Source organism: Bombina bombina, chromosome 4 (genome assembly GCF_027579735.1).
Source record: "Bombina bombina isolate aBomBom1 chromosome 4, aBomBom1.pri, whole genome shotgun sequence".
Taxonomy (NCBI): domain Eukaryota; kingdom Metazoa; phylum Chordata; class Amphibia; order Anura; family Bombinatoridae; genus Bombina; species Bombina bombina.
This window is the reverse complement of record NC_069502.1, coordinates 191,456,408-191,478,753: the sequence shown is the minus strand read 5'-3', so window position 1 is coordinate 191,478,753 and position 22,346 is coordinate 191,456,408. Positions and strand designations below refer to the sequence as shown.

General features: G+C 36.3%; 1 protein-coding gene across 2 annotated transcripts in view; it reads right to left on the bottom strand.

The window, feature by feature from the left end:
- The window catches only part of PXDN (peroxidasin), a 315,380-nt gene that overhangs the window by 185,559 nt on the left and 107,475 nt on the right, over nucleotides 1-22,346 (bottom strand). For both annotated transcript variants that reach the window (XM_053709731.1, XM_053709732.1), the window contains exons 2-3: nucleotides 17,587-17,658; nucleotides 5,991-6,062 (exon numbers count right to left, since the gene is read on the bottom strand). In XM_053709731.1, coding sequence (XP_053565706.1) covers nucleotides 5,991-6,062; nucleotides 17,587-17,658 — 144 coding nt within the window. The remainder of the gene's footprint in view (nucleotides 1-5,990; nucleotides 6,063-17,586; nucleotides 17,659-22,346) is intronic.

Genomic DNA, 22,346 nt, shown 5'->3' with positions numbered 1-22,346 from the left:
AAAAAAAACCAATGGAATGTAAATCTGACAATATTCAAATGTATCCTCTTAGGAAGCAGTAGTTAGCAATGGAACACACCAAGAACTATGTCTCTTGACAAAATGGAAGAATTCCAAGTCACCTTCTTTAAAGAATTAATCCCATTATGTTCCATTATGAAATTATTAAAGGAACATTAAAATTAAAATTAAATTTCCATGATTCAGAAAAAGCATGCAGTAATAAGCAAATTTAGAATTTACGTTTATTAATAAAGGGACATTAAACACTTTGCAATATTAATATAAAATGTTTAATTGTATATAGTAAAAAGAAACTTTGCAACATACTTTCATTATTTATTTTGTTCGCTTTTGCTGTAATTTAAAATCTGAATATTGAGCGCTTCCCAAATTCCTCTTAAAAGTGGAAGTGCAGACACAGCTGTTATCCACACAGTCATTGGTTGTACACTAGTAAGCCATGTATAACTGTCTATGATTGGCCTCAGCAGAAAAAGAAACCTAAGTTACAATATGGTGGAACCCACTGCTTTATGGATATTAAAATGTTGCCCTTATTTTTTCAATATTTAAAATACTAATGTCATTTTAAAAAATACATGTATATATTATTCTCAGGCTATTTGCTAGAAATACATTATTTTATCAATTATTTTTTTAATTTTTAATGCCCCTTTAAATTTGCTTCATTCTGATGGTATCCTTTGTTGAAGGAGAAGCAAAGCATTATTGAGAGCTAGCTGAACACTTAGGATGAGTCATTGACAAGAAGCATATATGTGTATCCACTAATCGACACCTACTTGCCAGTAGTGCAGTGTTGCTCTTGAGCCTACCTAGATATGCTTTTCAACAAAAGATGCCAAGAGAATAAGAACACTTGATAACAGAAGTAAACTAGAAAATTGTTTAAAATTGCATGCATCCCTTATATGAATCATGAACATTTATTTTTTTATCGTTCCTTTTATTCACGAGGCTCCATATACAGTATTTTAATTACAGTATCTTGCCCAATGCATTTTTTCTTTACTATGCAGCATTTAAAAAAAAGTAAAATAAAAATCCCAACTAGTCAACAAAAACAGGGAAAAATACAGAAGAAAAGCGACCAATAAGAGAACAATCAACAATACTGCAGCAGAGGGTAGCAAATAGGAACTATCATATCTATAAACAGTACAAACAGAACCTAATCCTCCTTTTTGCTTTGGCACTGAGAGAACCAAGTCTTAATAAGAAAGGCAAACCGTGGGACAAGCAGCTCAAAATAAACAGGAACAGAAACCAGGAGCAGAGACCAAAGCCAGTTTTTAACAGGAAACATAACAGCTTTATCCAAAAGGAAAGTTTATAAGAAAAGGTTGGATGGTTGCGCAAGAGCCAAGTTGATCCTTGAACAATCAAAGACTTGTACTTGGAAATCCTGGAAGATAACCCTGGATACTTGGGAATTTGGAAGTGAAAGAAAAGAAAAATATTAACCCCTTAATGACCACAGCACTTTTCCATTTTCTGTCCGTTTGGGACCAAGGCTATTTTTACATTTTTGCGGTGTTTGTGTTTAGCTGTAATTTTCCTCTTACTCATTTACTGTACCCACACATATTATATACCATTTTTCTCGCCATTAAATGGCCTTTGTAAAGATACCATTATTTTCATCATATCTTATAATTTACTATAAAAAAAAAAAATATAAAATATGAGGAAAAAATGGAAAAAAACACACTTTTTCTAACTTAGACCCCCAAAATCTGTTACAGATCTACAACCACCAAAAAACACCCATGCTAAATAGTTTCTAAATTTTGTCCTGAATTTAGAAATACCCAATGTTTACATGTTCTTTGCTTTTTTTGCAAGTTATAGGGCCATAAATATAAGTAGCACTTTGCTATTTCCAAACCATATTTTTTCAAAATTAGCGCTAGTTACATTAGAACACTAATATCTTTCAGGAATCCCTGAATATCCCTTGACATGCATATATTTTTTTTAGTAGACATCCCAAAGTATTGATCTAGGCCAATTTTGGTATATTTCATGCCACCATTTCACCGCCAAATGCACACAAATTTTTTCACAAACTTTCGGTTTCTCAGTGAAATTATTTACAAACAGCTTGTGCAATTATGGCATAAATGGTTGTAAATTCTTCTCTGGGATCCCCTTTGCTCAGAAATAGCAGACATATACGGCTTTGGCGTTGCTTTTTGGTAATTAGAAGGCCGCTAAATGCCACTGTGCACCACATGTGTATTATGCCCAGCAGTGAATGGGGTTAATTAGGGAGCATGTAGGGAGCTTTTTGGGGTAATTTTAGCTTTAGTGTAGTGTAGTAGACAATCCCAAGTATTGATCTAGGCCCATTTTGGTATATTTCATGCCACCATTTCACCGCCAAATGCGATCAAATTAAAAAAAACGTTAAATTTTTCACAATTTTAGGTTTCTCACTGAAATCATTTACACCTGACACACCCCCTGATCCCTCCCAAACAGCTCCCTTCCCTCCCCCACCCCACAATTGTCCCCGCCATCTTAAGTACTGGCAGAAAGTCTGCCAGCACTAAAATAAAAGTTTTTTTTATTTTTAAATTTTTAGCATATTTACATATGCTACTGTGTAGGATCCCCCCTTAGCCCCCAACCTCCCTGATCCCCCCCAAAACCGCTCTCTAACCCTCCCCCTCTGCCTTATTGGGGGCCATCTTGGGTACTGGCAGCTGTCTGCCAGTACCCAGTTTGCAAAAATAAAGTTGTCTTCATCCAAGCGGCAAAGAAGAGGTCCTCCATCGGGGCAAAGTTTTCCTCCAAGCGGCATCTTCAATCTTCTTTCTTCAGCCCTCCAACGCGGAACATCCAGCTGGCCCGACGACTGAACGACAAATGAAGTTTCTTTTAAATGACGTCATCCAAGATGGCGTCCGTCGAATTCCGATTGGCTGATAGGATTCTATCAGCCAATCAGAATTAAGGTAAGAAAATCTGATTGGCTGATTCAATCAGCCAATCAGATTCAAGTTCAATCCGATTGGCTGATCCAATCAGCCAATCAGATTGAGCTCGCATTCTATTGGCTGTTTTCAGATCGAGGCCCTAAGCTTTTTTGGGGTTCAGTTTAGTAAGTTTAGTAAGTTTTTGTAGGCGACAGCAGTTTCTAAAGTGCCGTAAGTCACTGGTGACTCCAGGAATTTGTACTTACGCTTATTTCTGGACATCACTAGTTTGTCCGACTTACGGCACTTTAGAAACTGCCGGCGGGGTATATTGGATACCCCGACGTGCGAGGTGAAACTAGGGGCGGCGTGGGTTACCTCGCTTGGGCCGAAAAGTACGCCCTATATCGGATCACGCCCCAGATCTTGTGTGAGTTAACAATCTCAGCTGTGTTTGACTTGGAAAGATTATAATCACTTTGTTAATGGAAAAAAATAAATAACGGCCATTCATGTTTTTTCCAACATCAGAAAAAAAAGAACAGAGAAATCTGAATCAACACAAATATAATTGAAAATGCCATCTTTTACATACAACCAACTAAAATGTAACATTAACACCCCTTTAAGCTTACAAATCATAATAAAACATGGGCAGCCTTAAAGGGCCATGATACCCACATTTTTTCTTTCATGATTTAGAAAGATAATGCATTTTTGAACATCTTTCTAATTTACTTCTATTATCTAATTTGTTTTATTCTCTTGATATTCTTTGCTGAAAAGCATATCTAGATATGCTCAGTAGCTGCTGATTGGTTGCTGCATGTAGAGGCCTCATGTGATTGGCTCACCCATGTGCTTTGCTTTTTCTTCAAATAAGGATATCTAAAAAATGATGCAAAATAAATAATAGAAGTAAATTGTAATGTTGTTTAAATTTGTATGTTCTATCTGAATCATGAAAGAAAGATTTTGGGTTTAGTGGCCCTTTAAAGGGATACTAGACCCATTTTTTTAATGATTCAGATAGAGCATGCAATTTTAAACAACTTTCTAATCTACTCCTATTAGAAAATTGTCTTAATTCTCTTGCTAAGTTTATTTGAAAAGCAGGAATGCAAAGCTTAGTAGCTGGCCCATTTTAGGTACAGTACCCTGGATAGCGCTTGCTTACTGGTGGCTACATTTAGCCACCAATTAGCAAACACTACCCAGGTGCTGAACCAAAAATGGTCCGGCTCCTAAGCTTTGCATTCCTGCTTTTCAAATAAAGATAGCAAGAGAACAAAGAAAAAATGATAATAGGAGTAAATTAGAAAGCTGTTTGAAAGTGCATGCTCTATCTGAATCATTAAAGAAAAAAAATATGGGTTTAGTTTCCCTTTAAAGGGACGTGAAACCCCAATTTTTTTTCTTTCATGATTAAGATAGAGCACACAACTTTAAATAAATATCCAATTTATTTATATGATCTAATTTATTTCCTTTGTATCCTTTTTTGTAAAAAATATCAATTTAGACTCAGAAGCTGCTGAAGAATGGTGGCTGCACATATATACCTCTTTTCTTTGCCTTCAACAAAGGATATCATGAGAATGAAGCAAATTAGATAGAAGTAAATTGGAAAGTTGTTTAAAATGGTATAATCTATAGGAACCATGAAATAAAAATATTTGGTATGATTGCCCTTTAAAAGTGCTGGTTCTGCGATTAAATTCTATGTTGCTAAGGGCCTGATATTGAAAAAATAGCCAGCATGGAGAGAAATCAGACAAAATCTTTGGATTTTTTTAGACCTGGTATTGTAATGTAATGTAATGAGTCTGTTTCACTACACTACATAGCAACATAAACATGTCTCAAGTTAAAATTTCTGTTTCTAAAAATGTCTTAAGAGCCTCACCGTACCAACGAGACTTCTTAGAATATCTCATCTGGATGGGAAGGTTTTGAATATCAACCCTAAGCGGTCAATTTATTAATGTGTGAGCGGACATGATACAATGTAGCGTATCATGTCCGCTGCACATCGATAAATGCAGACAGTATACGCTGTCAGCATTTATCATTGCACCAGCAGTTCTTGTGAACTGCTGGTGTAATACTGCCCCCTGCAGATTTGGCCGCTGGCAGGGGGTGTCGATCAACCCGGTCGTATTTGATCGGGTTGATTTCTTTCAACTTTTTTTAATGGAATAAAACCTTGTTTACTGCAATTAGTTTTCATTAGCCAGATTCCACACATCATTTGTTATATTTGAAGACCTAATCGTGACTTACTACTGGACCCAGCTAGCCACTGTCATTTTGTTAGTAAAACAGGCTTTGTTTTGCTGTTCTTATAATTTCTACTGAAGCCAATTATGGATAGATATGTTTCAGAGGTTTGTAAAGCTTGTCATATGCACTTTGAGTTCCTAGAAATTGGAAATCTCACAGAGGCCGATTTATGAAAGTGCGAGCGGACATGATACAATGTAGCATATCATGTCCGCCGCACATCGATAAATGACAACAGCATACGCTGTTGGCATTTATTATTGCACAAGCAGTTCTTGTGAAGTGCTTGTGCAATGCCGCCCCCTGCAGATTTACGGTCAATCGTCCGCTAGCAGGGAGTGTCAATCAGCCCGATCGTATAGGATCGGGCGGATTGATGTCCGCAGCCTCAGAGCAGACGGACAAGTTATGGAGCGGCGGTCTTTAGACCGCTGCTTCATAACTGCTGTTTCCGGCGAGCCTGAAGGCTCAAGCGGAAACAGGGGCCTCAAGCTTGATAATTCAGCCCCACAGACTCAAATTACAGGAAAAGGGGGAAAAATAAGCAATGAAAGTATATTGCAAAGATGTAGTATTATGCACAATCATTTTATTTTATAATCTCAAGCTGTTTACTATCCATTTCATTGCTGCTATTGAGCCAATGATAACCTCACCTTTCCACAGCTCCTCAGCACTACAGTTGAGAAAACTGTTCAAAAAAGATTATTATTTATATTTTAAACTTAAAATATAATAAAATGATTCAATAATAAAACTTACAGGTATTTTAGATTCTCTAGGTCTTCAAAAGCTCCACTTGGTATCCTTTTAATTTGATTGTTGTTAAGGAGCCTAAAAAGTCGGAAAAAAAAATTAGAGGGCAGAAACATTTACAGGAATATGTGAACTGAATAATAAATATATTAATATAAAAAGTTTTCCACCCAAAGAACATCTAATAAAACTGCTAATACTGAAAAGTTATTGGCTCTGTGTTGGGTACAAACCCCACAATACAAGTGTTTATCTGCTAACACCTCAACCAGGGCACACACAGTGGTGTTTCCAGAACGTAATTATTGTGGGGGGGGGGGGGCACTTCCTACTTGTGTTTCTGTTGGCAGGGAAATGACAGAAGGGGCAGGACTGGGCATTCCATGGGCACCTTTGATTTCAACATCTAGTTTATTCAATAAATTAATGGCAACTCAGATTCTCTATTGTTTGCAGACACGTAGTGAAATCCCTCCTTCTATCCTCACATGAGGCAGACCTCATTAATTTCTCTAAAATGGTCTGGACCAGGAGGTCCTGGAGAGTGCTAGCGAGAGGCGAGCTGTCTCCAATAAATAAAATAAAGCTCTCTAAAATGCAGTGGCATTCTATGACTTTGGCAGAGGAGAAGGAATGTAAAAGGTAGTACCTGATGCTGATACATTTTCTTGAAGCACATACAAATCAAATTGTGCTGTTTTCAGAGTACTTTACCAAACATTTGCTTCTAGTTTCAGATTCATGTCTTTTCTAGATAAACAATAATGTGTTTTTCTATCAGTGTAATAAGTGCATTGTGCATTTTAAGAAAAATTCACCAGTTTACATTTATAGAGATAAAATAGTGGGGCAGTAATATACTTAGAGCATATAAACAAGAACCTGTGAAAAACATTTCCAATTGCTATGCATACCCCCCCAACTGCCCCAATTTTAGTGGTCTGTCTGTACCGCTGTCCCGCATTGCCCCATGCATTTTAAAAAAAAATTCTATTGGGCCCATACTCAGAAGCAGCTGGCTTTTCTCTTACAGGGTTAGATACCTGTTAGATTCCCTGTGGAAAAGGAATAGTGTGTGGGTTAAGCAGGAGTAAGAAGGCTGTATACCCTCTAATCTCACGTAATGGTGACCTCTAACCTCTGGTAGTGATGACGTCTAACCCCTGGTGATTATATTAGCATGACTTCAGTTTTATACGATGAGCAGGGCTAACACCAGGGTAACAAACAGTGGCAGCCTCAGACTGCCAGCTAATGTGCTTGCCAACCCCAGGACCCCATACAATGAATTACAGATACACACATATGGTGTGCTATGTAGTGTGTGTATCTGCATGTATAAGAGTATGCTATGTAGTGTGTGTGTGTATCTGCATTTATAAGTATTAGCTATGTAGTGTGTGTGTATGTGTATCTGTATGTATAAGTGTATGATATGTAGTGTGTGTGTGTGTATCTGCATGTATAAGTGTATGCTATGTAGTGTGTATGTATCTGCATGTATAAGTGTATGCTGTGCAGTGTGTGTGTATCTGCATGTATAAGTGTATGCTATGTAGTGTGTGTGTGTGTATCTGCATGTATAAGTGTAAGCTATGTAGTGTGTGTGTGTATCTGCTTGTATAAGTGTATGCTATGTAGTGTGTGTGTATCTGTATGTATAAGTGTATGCTATGTAGTGTGTATGTATCTGCATGTATAAGTGTATGCTGTGTAGTGTGTGTGTATCTGCATGTATAAGTGTATGCTATGTAGTGTGTGCGTGTGTGTGTATCTGCATGTATAAGTGTAAGCTATGTAGTGTGTGTGTGTGTGTGTGTGTATCTGCTTGTATAAGTGTATGCTATGTAGTGTGTATGTATCTGCATGTACAAGTTTATGTTACGTAGTGTGTGTGTATCTGTATGTATAAGTGTATGCTAAGTAGTGTGTTTGTATCTGCATGTATAAGTGTAAGCTATGTAGTGTGTGCATCTGCATGTATAAGTGTATGCTGTGTAGTGTGTGTATATACGCATGTGCAAGTGTAAGTTATGTAGTGTGTGTGTATCTGTATGTATAAGTGTATGCTAAGTAGTGTGTTTGTATCTGCATATATAAGTGTAAGCTATGTAGTGTGTGTATCTGCATGTATAAGTGTATGCTGTGTAGTGTGTGTGTATATGCATGTATAAGTATAAACTATGTAGTGTGTGTGTATCTGCATGTATAAGTGTAAGCTATGTAATGTGTGTGTATATCTGCATGTATAAGTGTAAGCTAGGTAGTGTGTGTGTGTGTGTGTGCATGTATCTGCACATATAAGCGTAAGCTATGTAGTGTGTGTGTGTATCTGTATGTATAAGTTTATGCTGTGTAGTGTGTGTGTGTATCTGCATGTATAAGTATAAACTATGTAGTGTGTGTGTATCTGCATGTATAAGTGTAAGCTATGCAATGGGTGTGTGTATCTGCATGTTTAAGTGTAAGCTATGTAGTTTGTGTCTGTATCTGCATGTATAAGTGTATGCTATGTAGTGTGTGTGTGTGTGTGTATCTGCATGTTTAAGTGTAAGCTATGTAGTGTGTGTCTGTATCTGCATGTAATATTGTAAGTTATGTAGTGTGTGTGTATCTATATGTATAAGTGTATATAATATGTAGTGTCTATGCATCTGCATGTATACGTGTATGTTGTGTAGTTTGTGTGTATCTGCCTGTATAAGTGTTTGCTATATAGTGTGTGTGTATCTGCATGTATAAGTGTATGCTATGTAGTGTGTGTGTGTGTGTGTGTGTGTGTATCTGCTTGTGTAAGTGTATGCTATGTATTGTGTGTTTCTGTGTATTTGAGTGTGTGTACTAGTGTGAGCTTGAGTTTGATTTGCTGCCTAAGAGTATTAAAAGATATGACTTTATCTACAATTTTATTTATATTACTTTGGTCTTATGATTTTTTTAAGCTCCATCCCTGCTCTTGCCCACCACATATCATGGGGTGGGGGTGGGTTGTCCTCTTTTGAATTTTGAAATGTTGGGAGGTATGTGAGTGCACTATACTGTACATTAAGGGCCAGATTACATGTGGAGCAGTATTTAACGCTCCTACTCGATTGTTAACTCCACAAGAGTAGCGCTCGTATTACAAGTTCAAAGTAAAATGCTTTTACTTGTGCGCTAACACAATGCACGTAAAAAGTCGAACTTAGAATACTGTGCACATTATAACGTATTTTCCAATAGAAGTTAATGGAGCCAAAAAGGTGAAAAAAAGAGAGAGAGAGAGAATATATGGGTATACACATATATAGGAATATCTATTTATAAATATTTAGAACATATTCAGCTATGTGCAGAACATTGGAATGTGAAACATTTACAGTATATACATAATTAAAACCTTTGTTAAATATAAATATTGCAAAAATATGCTTTTACATGTTTTCATTTACTTACCTGCAAAGGGCTGCAATATATATATATATATATATATATATATATATATATATATACAGTATACACACACATATATATATGTATATATGTATATGTATATATATATATATATATATACATACATACATACATACTGTATATATAAATATTTTAAAATGAAAATAACTTTTTCTTCTATGTTAAGAACATTGGAATGTAAAATATTCATAACTACCTTCAGCTTTAACACAGTTGGTCTATCACGGTGTCGGGTTAGCGCGCAAGCATTAAGTGTTACTTAGAATCTGGCCCTAAATACATTTCATGCAACTCCCTCTATATATGAGTGCTGCAATTTTGAAAACTAAGTTTCACTACAGATTACTGAAGGAGTGTTACTGCACATTTACAAACACGTGGGCCCTTGAAAGCATGAGCGGCTCCCATGACTAGAGGGAGGCAGGTAATAACTTCAATACTATGCTTATAAAATGTATTTAGTACTTAACGTCCCTTTAATTAAGTTCTTACTTTTTACAACATGCTCTTTTACATCGCAATTTTCTTTTCTGCCTAATAAAACTCTTTTATTTGGATTGAGTCTCAATTGACAGATTTCAGTATGGAGTAAAATAGTTTTACAACTGTCAGCATCTATTTAAATAGTCTCAAGGGAAAAAAATGAACCTTTGTCATTCCATTAATTAAAATAAATATTTGACATACTTGGCACTGAGTTTCTGTTCTTTTTTTCTCCCCAAAAGCTCTTGAATTCCTCATTTAGCAAGGTGTGTACTATGAGGTCTCATATTCTGTGCTTTTCTGAACTGTAACATTTACCTTTAGGTGCTGCATATTTTTCTGACAGCACTATAAATACCATTCATAAATGAGAAAAGAAAGGCGGCTATATATATTTTAAAGGAACAGTAAGCTCAGAAATTACTCTTTCAATTTTGCATGGCAAGATGTAATCAATATAACTTTCATTCAACATTTTTATTTTATAATATTTTTATCTCAAATGTTAGCCCAGTGGGATATTACCAGTCTGTTTACTGCTCCACTCACTGCCTTCTTTTTTTTCCGCTCGAAGTAATAGCCATCCACCTATCGCATGTATTACATATCTTTCACCCTATGGATTCCTTTTGTGCACGCACGCTTAATGATATCACCAATACCTGGTTGTGGGGTAACAGGTTTGCGCATGCGCAACTTCCTACACTCTCTGCGCAAACTCATGTGAAGCGATTGATGTTTCAGTTCTATATTGACGCGCAGTTGATTCAGGATCAGACGGAGCTCTCAAAAATATTTGTCACGCTTTTGGATAGTTTTATAAACATCAAGGCACATCTGCATTTATTGGTAAATTTTAAGTACTATTACTTAATATTTACATTTTGAAACGTTAATGTAACATATATTTTTAAGCCGTCGGAAATTGAAAATATTTGATTTAGATAGTATTATTATTTTTCTAATGCTACATTATAAAAACATATCAAATTAACGATTGGTTGCTATCAAATTACATCTATTTCTCCTGCTGTGACGCACGTGCAGTTGTAATCAGATAGGAAGCCGTGCTGAAGAGACATTAGCGTGAGCAAGCTTCAGTGGGAGGAAATGTAGACGTGACTTACATTTTATGTGGGATGAAATAAATAGCTCTAACTACTCCCATGTAAGATTTGCCATAGAGGGGATGGAGAAATACTGTGCACTAACAGTTCTATAACACAAAGTAAGCATAATTATTATATCTGAATATTATTATTTTTAAATAAAAAAAATAAGCGGTTGTGATGTTAACATAAAAACGAACACGGACTGACATTTTGAGAATCTTAAATTTATGGACCCTTTAAGAATAAATAAAGGCTATATAAATTTAACAATTAAAAAAGTGTAAACCAGGCCAGGACTGGCCATAGGGCATACTGGGCAGGTGCCCGGTGGGCTGCCTGTTACCTTAGCCCGGCCCACCATTAACACATGTCGCGCACACACACACACAGAGTGCGTCACTTCACTGTGGCTCTTAGTTTGTTTAATGTTAGTGACATGATGCCGGTGCAGCTGTTGGGCTACCAATTCCCTTAGCCCCGCCCACCATTAACACAAGCAAAGCACTTCGCACTTCACTGTGGCTCTTCGTAACTTTGTTTATTGTTAGTGTGATGATGTTGCTGTGCAGTGCTGTGCCGCCGGTGTTCTGTCGAGAACTCCAATTCCTCGAAAACGCCAATCTGACGTCACTTCCGGTAACTGTTCTATGTTAATATCTGTTTTGCCTCTGTCTGGGGGGTGCACCGCCGATCCTCTGGCATACACCCCAGTAAACCTTGGGGAATGAGGTTTACAAGTGGGGCAAAATAGTGTAGATAGGCGATTACAGTGCCCATCTGATTGGTTGTGAGTCCTGTCACTCACTGGATACCGACCAATCAGAAGCATCAGATTGGGGTTTTCGATGTATAGGAGTTCTCGATAGAACACTGGTTCCCTTAGCCCCGCCCACCATTACCCTTACCTCACAAACTCTAGGCTAGTAGCTCTGTCCACTTTTGTGCCAAAAAATAAAATGCTACTTTGACTGACACTGACAGACAGTCTCAGTAACATGTATGGAGGTGTGGGGTCAATCTGAAGCAGAAGCACACAGCGGTGAAGTGCCGGTACACTAGGCTGACCATATTGCCGCTTTTAAAAAGGACACATATAAAAAATACATATGTCAGCGCTGTTTAAAGAAATGCTTTGAATAATGTTCTGTTATAAGAACCCTGACCTATGTATTTTTCATATGTGTCCCTTTTTAAAGCGGCAATATGGTCAGTCTACGGTACACGCAAGTGCACTGTGACATAAATTGAGAGGGAGTGGGACTTAAACCCAAAAGTGACTCTGAGCCAGACTAGCTAGGCAAGTTGCAGGCAGGTGCAGGGGCAGACTTAATGCAGGTGCAACTGCACTGGGGGGGGGGGGGGGGGGCTGTTAGACTTAACCATTAACATAAAGGGACACTGAACCCAAATTTTTTCTTTTGTGATTCAGATAGAGCATGCAATTTTAAGCAACTTTCTAATTTACTCCTATTATCAATTTTTATTCATTCTCTTGCTATCTTTATTTGAAAAATAAGGCAACTAAGCTATTGTTTGGTTCAGCCCTGGACAGCACTTGTTTATTGGTGGGTGAATGTATCCACCAATCAGCAAGAACAACCCAGGTTGTTCACCAAAAATGGACCGGCATCTAAACTTACATTCTTGCTTTTCAAATAAAGATACCAAGAGAATGAAGAAAATTTGATAATAGCAGTAAATTAGAAAGTTGCTTAAAATTTGCCTGCTCTGAATCACAAAAAAAAAATAAAAAAAAAAATGGGTTCAGTGTCCCTTTAACCATTGGATGGATTAGAAAGAAAAAAAAAGTACTTTTTTATCTTTATTACTTCTTCATGTAAGCTTAATTTAAATCAGCTGATCTCCTAACTGTCTAAAATGACAGAGATGTCATAGCTTGTGGGGTGTCAGTCTCTTGTGCTAAGACAGCAGAGAATGCTCTGTGTGAACTGTGATTGTGAAGTGAGGATCATAGAGTCAGAGAGGTGTGCAGCAAGTAAACAGGAAGTGACTACAGGGGTTCAGCAACAAACAGCATGCAGCCTTTCCTTTCAGCATGAGGATGCATGCCTGAGCTTTGGAGAGCTGACTTGAGGCTCTGGCTTCTGTTTATCTCACTGGGGCTGGGGACAAGAGTTAAGGGGCACTCAGTCTTCAGGTATGTTCAGAAGAAGCTATAGCCTATAACTGAATCCTGCAGTTTCGGTAAGTGCTTCCTTGTTATGTGTATTTGTGTGTATCTGTGTGCAAGTGTATTTGTGTGTGTATCTGTGTGCACGTGTTGTGTGTGTATCTGTGTGCAAGTGTATTTGTGTGTGTATCTGTGTGCAAGTGTATTTGTGTGTGTATCTGTGTGCAAGTGTTGTGTATCTGTGTGCAAGTGTGTGTGTATCTGTGTGCAAGTGTTGTGTATCTGTGTGCAAGTGTTGTGTGTGTAAGTGTATTTGTGTGTGTGTATTTCTGCTTGTATCTGTGTGTTTTGTATGTTACTGTATATATTTGTGTGTGTATTTGTATATCTATGTGTATGTTTCTTTGTGTTTATGCATCTTTTATGTGTATCTGTTAGTGTGTATCTGTTTGTATTTTTACTAAAGTGTGTTTGTATTTGAATTTAAATGTTTATATCTGTGTGTATTAATATTAACGTCTGTATGCTTGAGTATGTGTGTAAATCAGTGTGTGTATTTTAAAAAAGTGTTTGTGTGTGTGAAGTTGTATTTTAATGTGTGTGTTTGTGTGTATTTCTGTTGAGAGCGTATATGGTTGTGTTTTTTTTGTATTTGTGTGTGTGTTAAAATGTGTGCTTGTGTGGGAAGTTGTAATTTAATGTGTATATTTGTGTGTATCTGAGTATTTGTGTGTGTATGTGTGTTGTATTTTTGTGTATATATGTATGAGAGTGAAAAGGTATATGATTGTGTATATGTGTATATAAATACATTTGTATGAATGTATATGTACATGGTTGTGTGTAGAAGTATATATGTATGTATGAGCATGTGTATATGTGTATATAAATACATTTGTATGAATGTATGTGTACATGGTTGTGTGTGTAGAAGTATATATGTATGTATGAGCATGTGTATATGTGTATATAAATACATTTGTGTGAATGTATGTGTACATGGTTGTGTGTGTAGAAGTATATATGTATGTATGAGCATGTGTATATAAATACATTTGTGTGAATGTATGTGTACATGGTTGTGTGTGTAGAAGTATATATGTATGTATGAGCATGTGTATATGTGTATATAAATACATTTGTGTGAATGTATGTGTACATGGTTGTGTGTAGAAGTATATATGTATGTATGAGCATGTGTATGTGTGTGCATACCAGAATTTTTTTGGAAATGCCCCCATGTGCTAGTACACACTGGTCTGCAAATGTGTCATGTGCATGATTATCCAGGCTAATAAGAGGGTTAAATCACTGAAGTAAAACACAACAGTAATTTAACATTTGCTTTGCTAGTACCTTTGTTTGGGGGCCAAAAACATTTTTTTTGCACCAGGGCCCTCTCTTGAGTAGGTCCGCTACTGGGCAGGTGTACAGTACACCTGGGACCTGCAGATTTGTACTTGTCACGTGATGCCTTTAGTGAGCTGCAGCCGTAGGCCGGGCGGGACATTGCAGTCATGTGTCATGTCAAGTCCTGAAGCATCATCTGTCTGTGAGTGTGAAGGGCTGAAGAGGCTAGCGGCCGCAGACCTCCTGACCTGGACTGTGAGAAGAAGGTAAGGTATTTACCCCTTTTAGTTTTTGTAGGGTAACGACTTCCCCAGCAGTCTGACTTCGATGATCCATCATGTATTGAGATTTTGTTAAAAAACAGACTTTTTTATTTTTTTTATTTTTTTATTTTGGAGAGTCTCTGCTCTAGGGAAATAAATTGATGTCCAAAGATGGTGTAATGTAATGAGTACATGTGGCTTAGTGCCTATCTCCTGCCACACCTGTTCTGTTTTTTAAAACACGTTTTGGGGTGATGCCCATGTACAGGGACCTAATAAAGATTTCCCATTTATATATGTACTATATTTAAATTTTATGAGTAACATTAGTTGTTTGTGTTATTTTTCTAAATTATTAATTGCTTAATTACTTCATTTATTACACTATATATATATATATATATATATATATATATATATATATATATATATATATATATATATATATATATATTATATATAAAGTTTGCACTATACTTTAATTCCTGTTAGAAATGGAAGTGCAAAACACTGTTATATTCCACACAGCCATTGGCTGCACACTCTAGTGACCTAGTGGCAGCTCCCATTGTTTATAGACACTAAAAATGTACACTTTTTGTGTCAATATTTAAACAGCTAACTTTAAATAATACATCTACATGTTATTGTCAGGCTAATCTTTTCTAGAAATGCATCATTTTATCTAGCATTTGTTTAAGTAAACTACAACTTTCCAAGGCTGCAAATGGTACTGCATTATCTCTGACATAAAAATAAGAATTGTTATGTATTAGTAAATTAGTAATAGCAGTGAGTGTTCAGAATTTATTTTAAACATTTATACATTTTCATCCATAAAATGTAATGTTAAATAACCAGCCATTCCCGTAAGGTTGTTTCTTTAGCTATTGGCTATTTAGTGTGACTGTGACTTCATCCAAAATTAAAAAAACAAACAAAAAAAACATTTTTTAAAGATGTCAAATGTTTGGTTTGGTGCCCTGCCAAAAGCAAATGGGGATTAAGAATGTTTGTGATAAAAAAAATTATATCTGGAGCTAATGATCCTTTCATGAGGACAGAATAAAACAGTTAAGTGACAGGAATGATTATTATCGCACCCAGTGAAAGGCAAACGTTATCCTGGCTAACATGAAGACCTTTTAAAGGGACAATACACACTAAATAAATGCTAGATAAAATAATGCATTCAAAGAAAAGATTAGTCTGAGAATCATATCTAGATGTATTTTTTTAAAGTTTCATTAGCTGTTTAAATATTGACAAAATAAGTGTAAAGTTTTAGTGTCTATAAAACAATGGGAGCTGCCATGTTGTAACTTAGGTTACCTTCTCTGCTGTGGCCAATTAGGGACAGTTATAAAATAGGTCACCAGAGTGAGCAGCCAATGGCTGTGTGGAATATAACAGTGTTTTGCACTTCCATTTCTAAAAGGAACTGAAAAGTTCACAATTACAGAATGGAATTACAGGAAAACGTGACAAATATATACATACATACACATACACACACACAATTTATCATTTTCTTTAACCATCCCAAAGTGTTTAATGTCCCTTTAAAAAAATGCAAGATAAAAAAGCCTGAGTAAAATCATACCTTTTCATGTGGGTGCAAAATACTGCAATAATCATTACTGTCACTTAATGTTTTTGTTTTATTCTGTCATTTCCTCATGAAAGGATCTTTAGCTCCAGATATTTATTTCAATCACAACCATTCCCCAGAATCTCTTCTGTTTTTTTGCCCCTCTTTTATATATAGTTATACTTATTTAGGCAGTAGGTTGTGTTTTGGCTTTTATGTTCATTTATCTATATTTTAATGAAGTCCTATTCTCTTTCGTTAATGTGTTGTGGCACAGTGCAATAGAATGTTATTCCATTTTTTTTTCTTTTTTTTTTTCTTGCATTGCAGTTTTAAACATGCTTCTGATGTAGAGTTTGGCATACATTATATATATATATATATCATGCATTATATAGAGCCCAATGCTGTGTTACCACTGAGTGCATTTATAAGTCTTACATACCTCCAGTGTCCCAACATAAAGATCTGTGAGTCTGTGACTCATTGCAGATGGCCTTATAAAATATTGACATGTGCTTAATTTTCTAATTGTCTATGTCTTACCGTAAGACATTTTAAAATAGTTGCATGCAATAAGAAGTGTGTGTGTGTGGAGGGGTGGAGTGGGCTGCTTTGCCTTAAAATGCCCGGGCCTATTTTTGGTCCCAGTCTGGCCCTGGTGTAAACTGTTTAGGTAATTAAGATTTAACCCCCTTAGGCCTAGTTTCCATTAAGATGGTAAAGTTTGGAAACTGGTGGTAAAATAAAAATTCCCCGTAGACTTTAATGGAGTTAGTTGTTTTTACCAACAATTTCAAAACGTAACCACCTTAATGGAAACTAGGGGGCCGATTTACCAAAGTGTGAGCGGACATGATACGATGTTAGCATTTATCATTGCACAAGCAGTTCTGTTGAACTGCTTGTGCAATGCCACCCCTTGCAGATTCGCGGCCAGTCAGCCTCTAGCAGTGGTGTCAATCAGTCCGATCGTATAGGATTGGGTAGATTGAAGACCGTAGCCTCAGAGGCAGTGGACAAGTTATGGAGCAGTGGTTTTCCGTTTCCATTCGGAGCTTGATAATTCAGCCCCTAGGACTTAGTTGCCAGTGAGGTCTTAACGATTAGCAACCAAGGGGTTTTTGAAACTTTGAACTAAGGTTTCATAAACTATCAGAGCTAACTACTGTCAGAATAAAAACATTTATAAGGCAAAAATCCATGTAATTATACATACAGAGTGTTAAGGTTCTTTAGGTTTCGAAATGCTCCAGGTTGAATGTCCTTAATTCTGTTAAATCGCAGATCTCTGCAAAATAAAAAAGTATATTTATGTATTAAAATGATATAAAACACAAGTTCATCAGCACAGTATATATTTATCACACTGCCACTGCATTCAGCAACATTTTAAATCTTTTTCTTTTTTTTTCCAACTTTGCATTTTTTCAACAAAATGTTTTAATTAACAAATATCATAGAATGCATACCATGCTGACAGAATAAAAAAGGTTTACTGACATTTACATCAGGTTCTCCAAGGATTATAAGAGGTTTGCTAAAAGGCCCAATTCCTACAGCAAATTAGCACCAGTAAACTTAGAGTTTAAGTGCTCAAAAGCATAAGCATCTAAACATCTTACTCTCACAGTGTTGCACAACTCTAAAAGCCCTGATGCGTCTAGCTTATTTGGCTGTCAATAAAAAGCAAGCATGAATTAGGTCTGTAACTGCTTCAGCCAATCCTGAGCTAAGGTACAAAAAAACGATATAGCAGGCAAGGGAAAGCACCAGAGGCAGCTGGAGTTTTCAAATACTGCGTAGGCAATATTTTAGGGGACACTAAAGTAAAAAAATAAAAGCGACATTCCGGTCAAATGTATCTAGTAAAAGTTATCACTGTTTAGTGTTAACATTTTTCTCTGCTCATGCATGTGAAGCATAGCTAGATATTCTCAGTTCACAAGCATTTTCAATACTACAGCTGCTCAGAGTGCCAGTGGGACTTGTATCACGTCATTACCAGATGGTACAAGCACCTTAGGCTCTCTGATCAAGTTTTTATATATAAAATACTGAGGCATGGTGCATACTTAAATACAATTTAATAGCTTTTATTAGAAGCATTTTTGCTAATACATGTATATTACAAAAACAAATTCTATTCACAACTGAAATGCATCCATGTGAATTCCAATTTTGGATAGGATGTCCCTTTAATGATTCAGTTAGTGCACACAACTTTATATAAAATTTCCAATTTACTTCCATTATCAAAATGTCCACAATTGTTTTATATACACACTTTCGATAGCACCAGTTCCTACTGAGCATGTACAATAATTCACAGTATATTTGTATATGCATTTTGTGATTGGCTGATGGCTGTCACATGATAAAGGGAGGAGGAAAATGGAACTACTACTCATTTGAAATTTAGACTAAGTGCTATTACATTGTCTTCTTTATTATGCATTTGTTCATTATGCTATTCTACTGTATCAAATGGTCCTTTAACAAGTGTGTTTTGCTTTTTAAACAGGGGGCATTAACCCTTTAAGCCTAATGGACGTAGTTACTATGTCACAGGGTACTTTGGCTAGTGTACCTTGTTGACATAGTAGCTACATCCAACCTTCTCCCTCATGCTGCGGTCCCGGCTGTCGAGAGATAAGACTGCAGACGGAGGGAGAAGGCATCTGCCTCCATATGGTAAGGGAACGCTGATTGTGCTCCCGTTACCATATGAAGCAGATCACCAATGCAAACATTGCCACTGTTTGCATCGGCTTGCAGTGGTGCCAATGGTGGTGTGGGAGGGTCAGAATGGAGGTGGATGGACAGCACATTGCTTGAAGGATGTGGATGGGGGAGGTCTTGCTACACGGAGGGAGGGAGGTATGCAGTACCTACAGAAAGAATATTGTGAAAGGATAGAGGGGGTCCTAAAATATAATCGCTGGGATGGAGGTGTGGGTAAGGTGAGGGGGACCACTACACTACAGAAAATAAATTATTTTTAAAAAAAATATATGTAAAAACTGGGTACTGGCAGACAGCTGCCAGTACATAAGATGGCTACCATTAGAAGCTGGAAGGGTTAGAGAGCTGTTTGGGAGGGATCAGGGAGGTGAGAGGCTACACTGAAGAAAAAAACAAATTAATTTAAAAAAAAAAAGCCCTAAAATGTCATACTGGTAGACTGTCTGCCAGTACTTAAGATAGTGGTGAGTTGCGTGGGTTGGGGACTGTGAGAACTGCTTGGGAGGGTTCAGGTAGGGATCAGAGAGGTGGGAGATGTCAGATGGAAGGGCAATACCTACATTATAATACTATTACCCTTACCAGCTAACTAATTAACCCCTTCACTGACAGGAATTTCAGAAGTGTGGTAAGGAGCTGCAATTAGCAGCCTTCTAATTATCAAAAAACAATGGCAAAGCAATGCATGTTTGCTATTTCTGAACAAGGGGGGTCCCAGAGAAGCAATAATTTGTTTTATGACTGCAGTAGTTGTGTGTAAATAATTCCAGTGAGAAGCCCAAATTTTGTGAGAAAGTTAATTTTTTTTTAATATGATCGCATTTTGATGGCGAAATGTTGACATGAAATATACCAAAATGGAACTAGATCAATACTTTGGGTTGTCTACTAAAATATATATATATATATATATATATATATATATATATATATATATATATATATATATATATATATATATATATATATATATATATATATATATACATAGTTTTGATAGGTAAATAAAATTAAACAACAAGACTCTTTATAAACAGCAAGGAAAAACACAGTCGTGCCAAGTTGGTGTAAAACAGGTCTCAAGAGAACTGGTTTATCTCCTATATCCCATATTTGCACTGAAGGTATCAAAACGTTTTTGCCAATAGACACCTTACTGTGCAATTCTGTTGATTACACCCATAAGAAGGGTTTTTATTGTTTATATGGAAAACATTTTAAACAGACATTACTAAGTTTGTGAGTTGATGCCATAGGGAGTGCGGCCATACCTAGGGGCCAATTTATCAGAATCCGCAGAAACACTAAGTCTAATGAAATATATGAAACACAATCTTTAGAATTAAAAAACAGATTAATATGTAGGGGCTACAATGCCAATAGTATCGAAAAATGTCGAAAAGATATAAGAACACTTTCTAGCATCCCTAAAAAACAAAATTTGAACAAGAAGGAGAAGCCTAGTTTTGATGATGCCATAGTATTCACTACAGCATATTCAAAACAATACAATGAAATTACAAAAATTCTAAAAAAGCACTCTCACGTCCTTTTAGGGGATGACACATTAAAACCTTATGTTAATAAGATTAAATATGTTCCTAAAAAATCCAAAACTTTAGGTCAAACAATATCCCCTAGCTTAGTTATGAGAACTAATGTAAAAAAACAGAATTGGTTACAACATAAAGGGAACTATAGATGTGGAAGACGTAACTGCCATATGTGCACGCATATCCATGAGGGTAACAATTTTTCTAGTTATAGTACAGGAAATGAATATACAATAGATTTTTATGCTAACTGTTGTACCACATTTGTGGTTTATCTCATTACCTGTAACCTGTGCCAGATGCAGTACACAGGCTCGCAAAAGATTTAATGAGCATACTAGGGATATTAAAAATTATAATAAAGATTCAGCAGTTGCGAATCACTTCAATGGTTATCATCTGACAATGAGGCTAACATGAATATTAAAATAATAGATATTGCAACTACATCCCTTAGAGGGGGAAATAAATTTAAAATTTTGGAGAAGAAGGAACTATATTGGATGTTAAAGCTAAAAACATGCTCGCCTCTAGGGATGAATCGTGAGTGTGATATTAATTTCTTTATAGACAACTAATTTCAAAATAATGTTTAAATCAAACAATTTGAGTTCCGTTCCATTATCACCCAGATGTATATTGTGACATGCCATAGCTTTTACATTCAAGTATATCACTGTATCTTAATTTGTTAATATAACGTCCCCTGCTACATATTAAGGGTTTTTTAATAATGAATATTGAATATTACTATTCTTTTAGTTATAACCTATTTCATCAATTTCCATCTGTCATATGTAGCAGAGTGGCGTATTATAACAGATTTATTTCCCATTTCCTTTATTCCTGTGTGGTGTTTCTCCAGTGTATAGTAGATTATTCTGCTATTCATGTTTATATATGTACATCTAAATTATGCAAAAAGTGGCTACATTTCTTTTGTTTTTAAAATATCTTTCTATTTGATATGCAAAAACAGAGCATCTGCACTTTAAGGGGTTAACAATAAAACAGCTGGAACGTATTAACTTGTATACAGGTAACAGCCAATCAAATACAAATTTCCCCTTTAAGTGCTGGCTGCCCTACATCTCAAACATGTCTATGAATAAGCGTTTTAAAGGGACGCGAAACTAGTCAGACAGCCTGTTGTGTCTCTTACACTCCTGCCATTGTCTTTTTATAGCGTGTGATACAGCGTTTGTTGCTGTTTCTGTTTTAACCCATTTCAATAAAGGATTTTCTATTTTTATGGAGCCCTCGCTGTAGTGCCTGCTGCTTGCTTTCTCCTTGGATCATTACTAAGTTTGTATTCATACTAAGTAGGGCTGCACGATTAATCGCATATGCGATTTAAAACCGCGATTAATCGCTGCGATTAATCGAGACACTTCCCCTCCTAAGAGAGTCAGCAGTGGCTTTTATGACACAAATTAATACTGATGTAATACACACCGCTGCCAGCCCTCTGAGCAGACATGTTTTTTAATCCTGATGCTCTGATCACAAGAAGCATATGTGCGTATGCTGCTGGAACAGTAATAATGCTTGCTGAAACATTTTTGCTAATAGAAGTATATTGCAAAAGTACATCAATTTAAAATGTAAATCTGCCCATGCAAGTTTCAATATAGAATTTTCTATCCCTTTAATACCAAGAGTTATCTCTGTAATTTTTGTT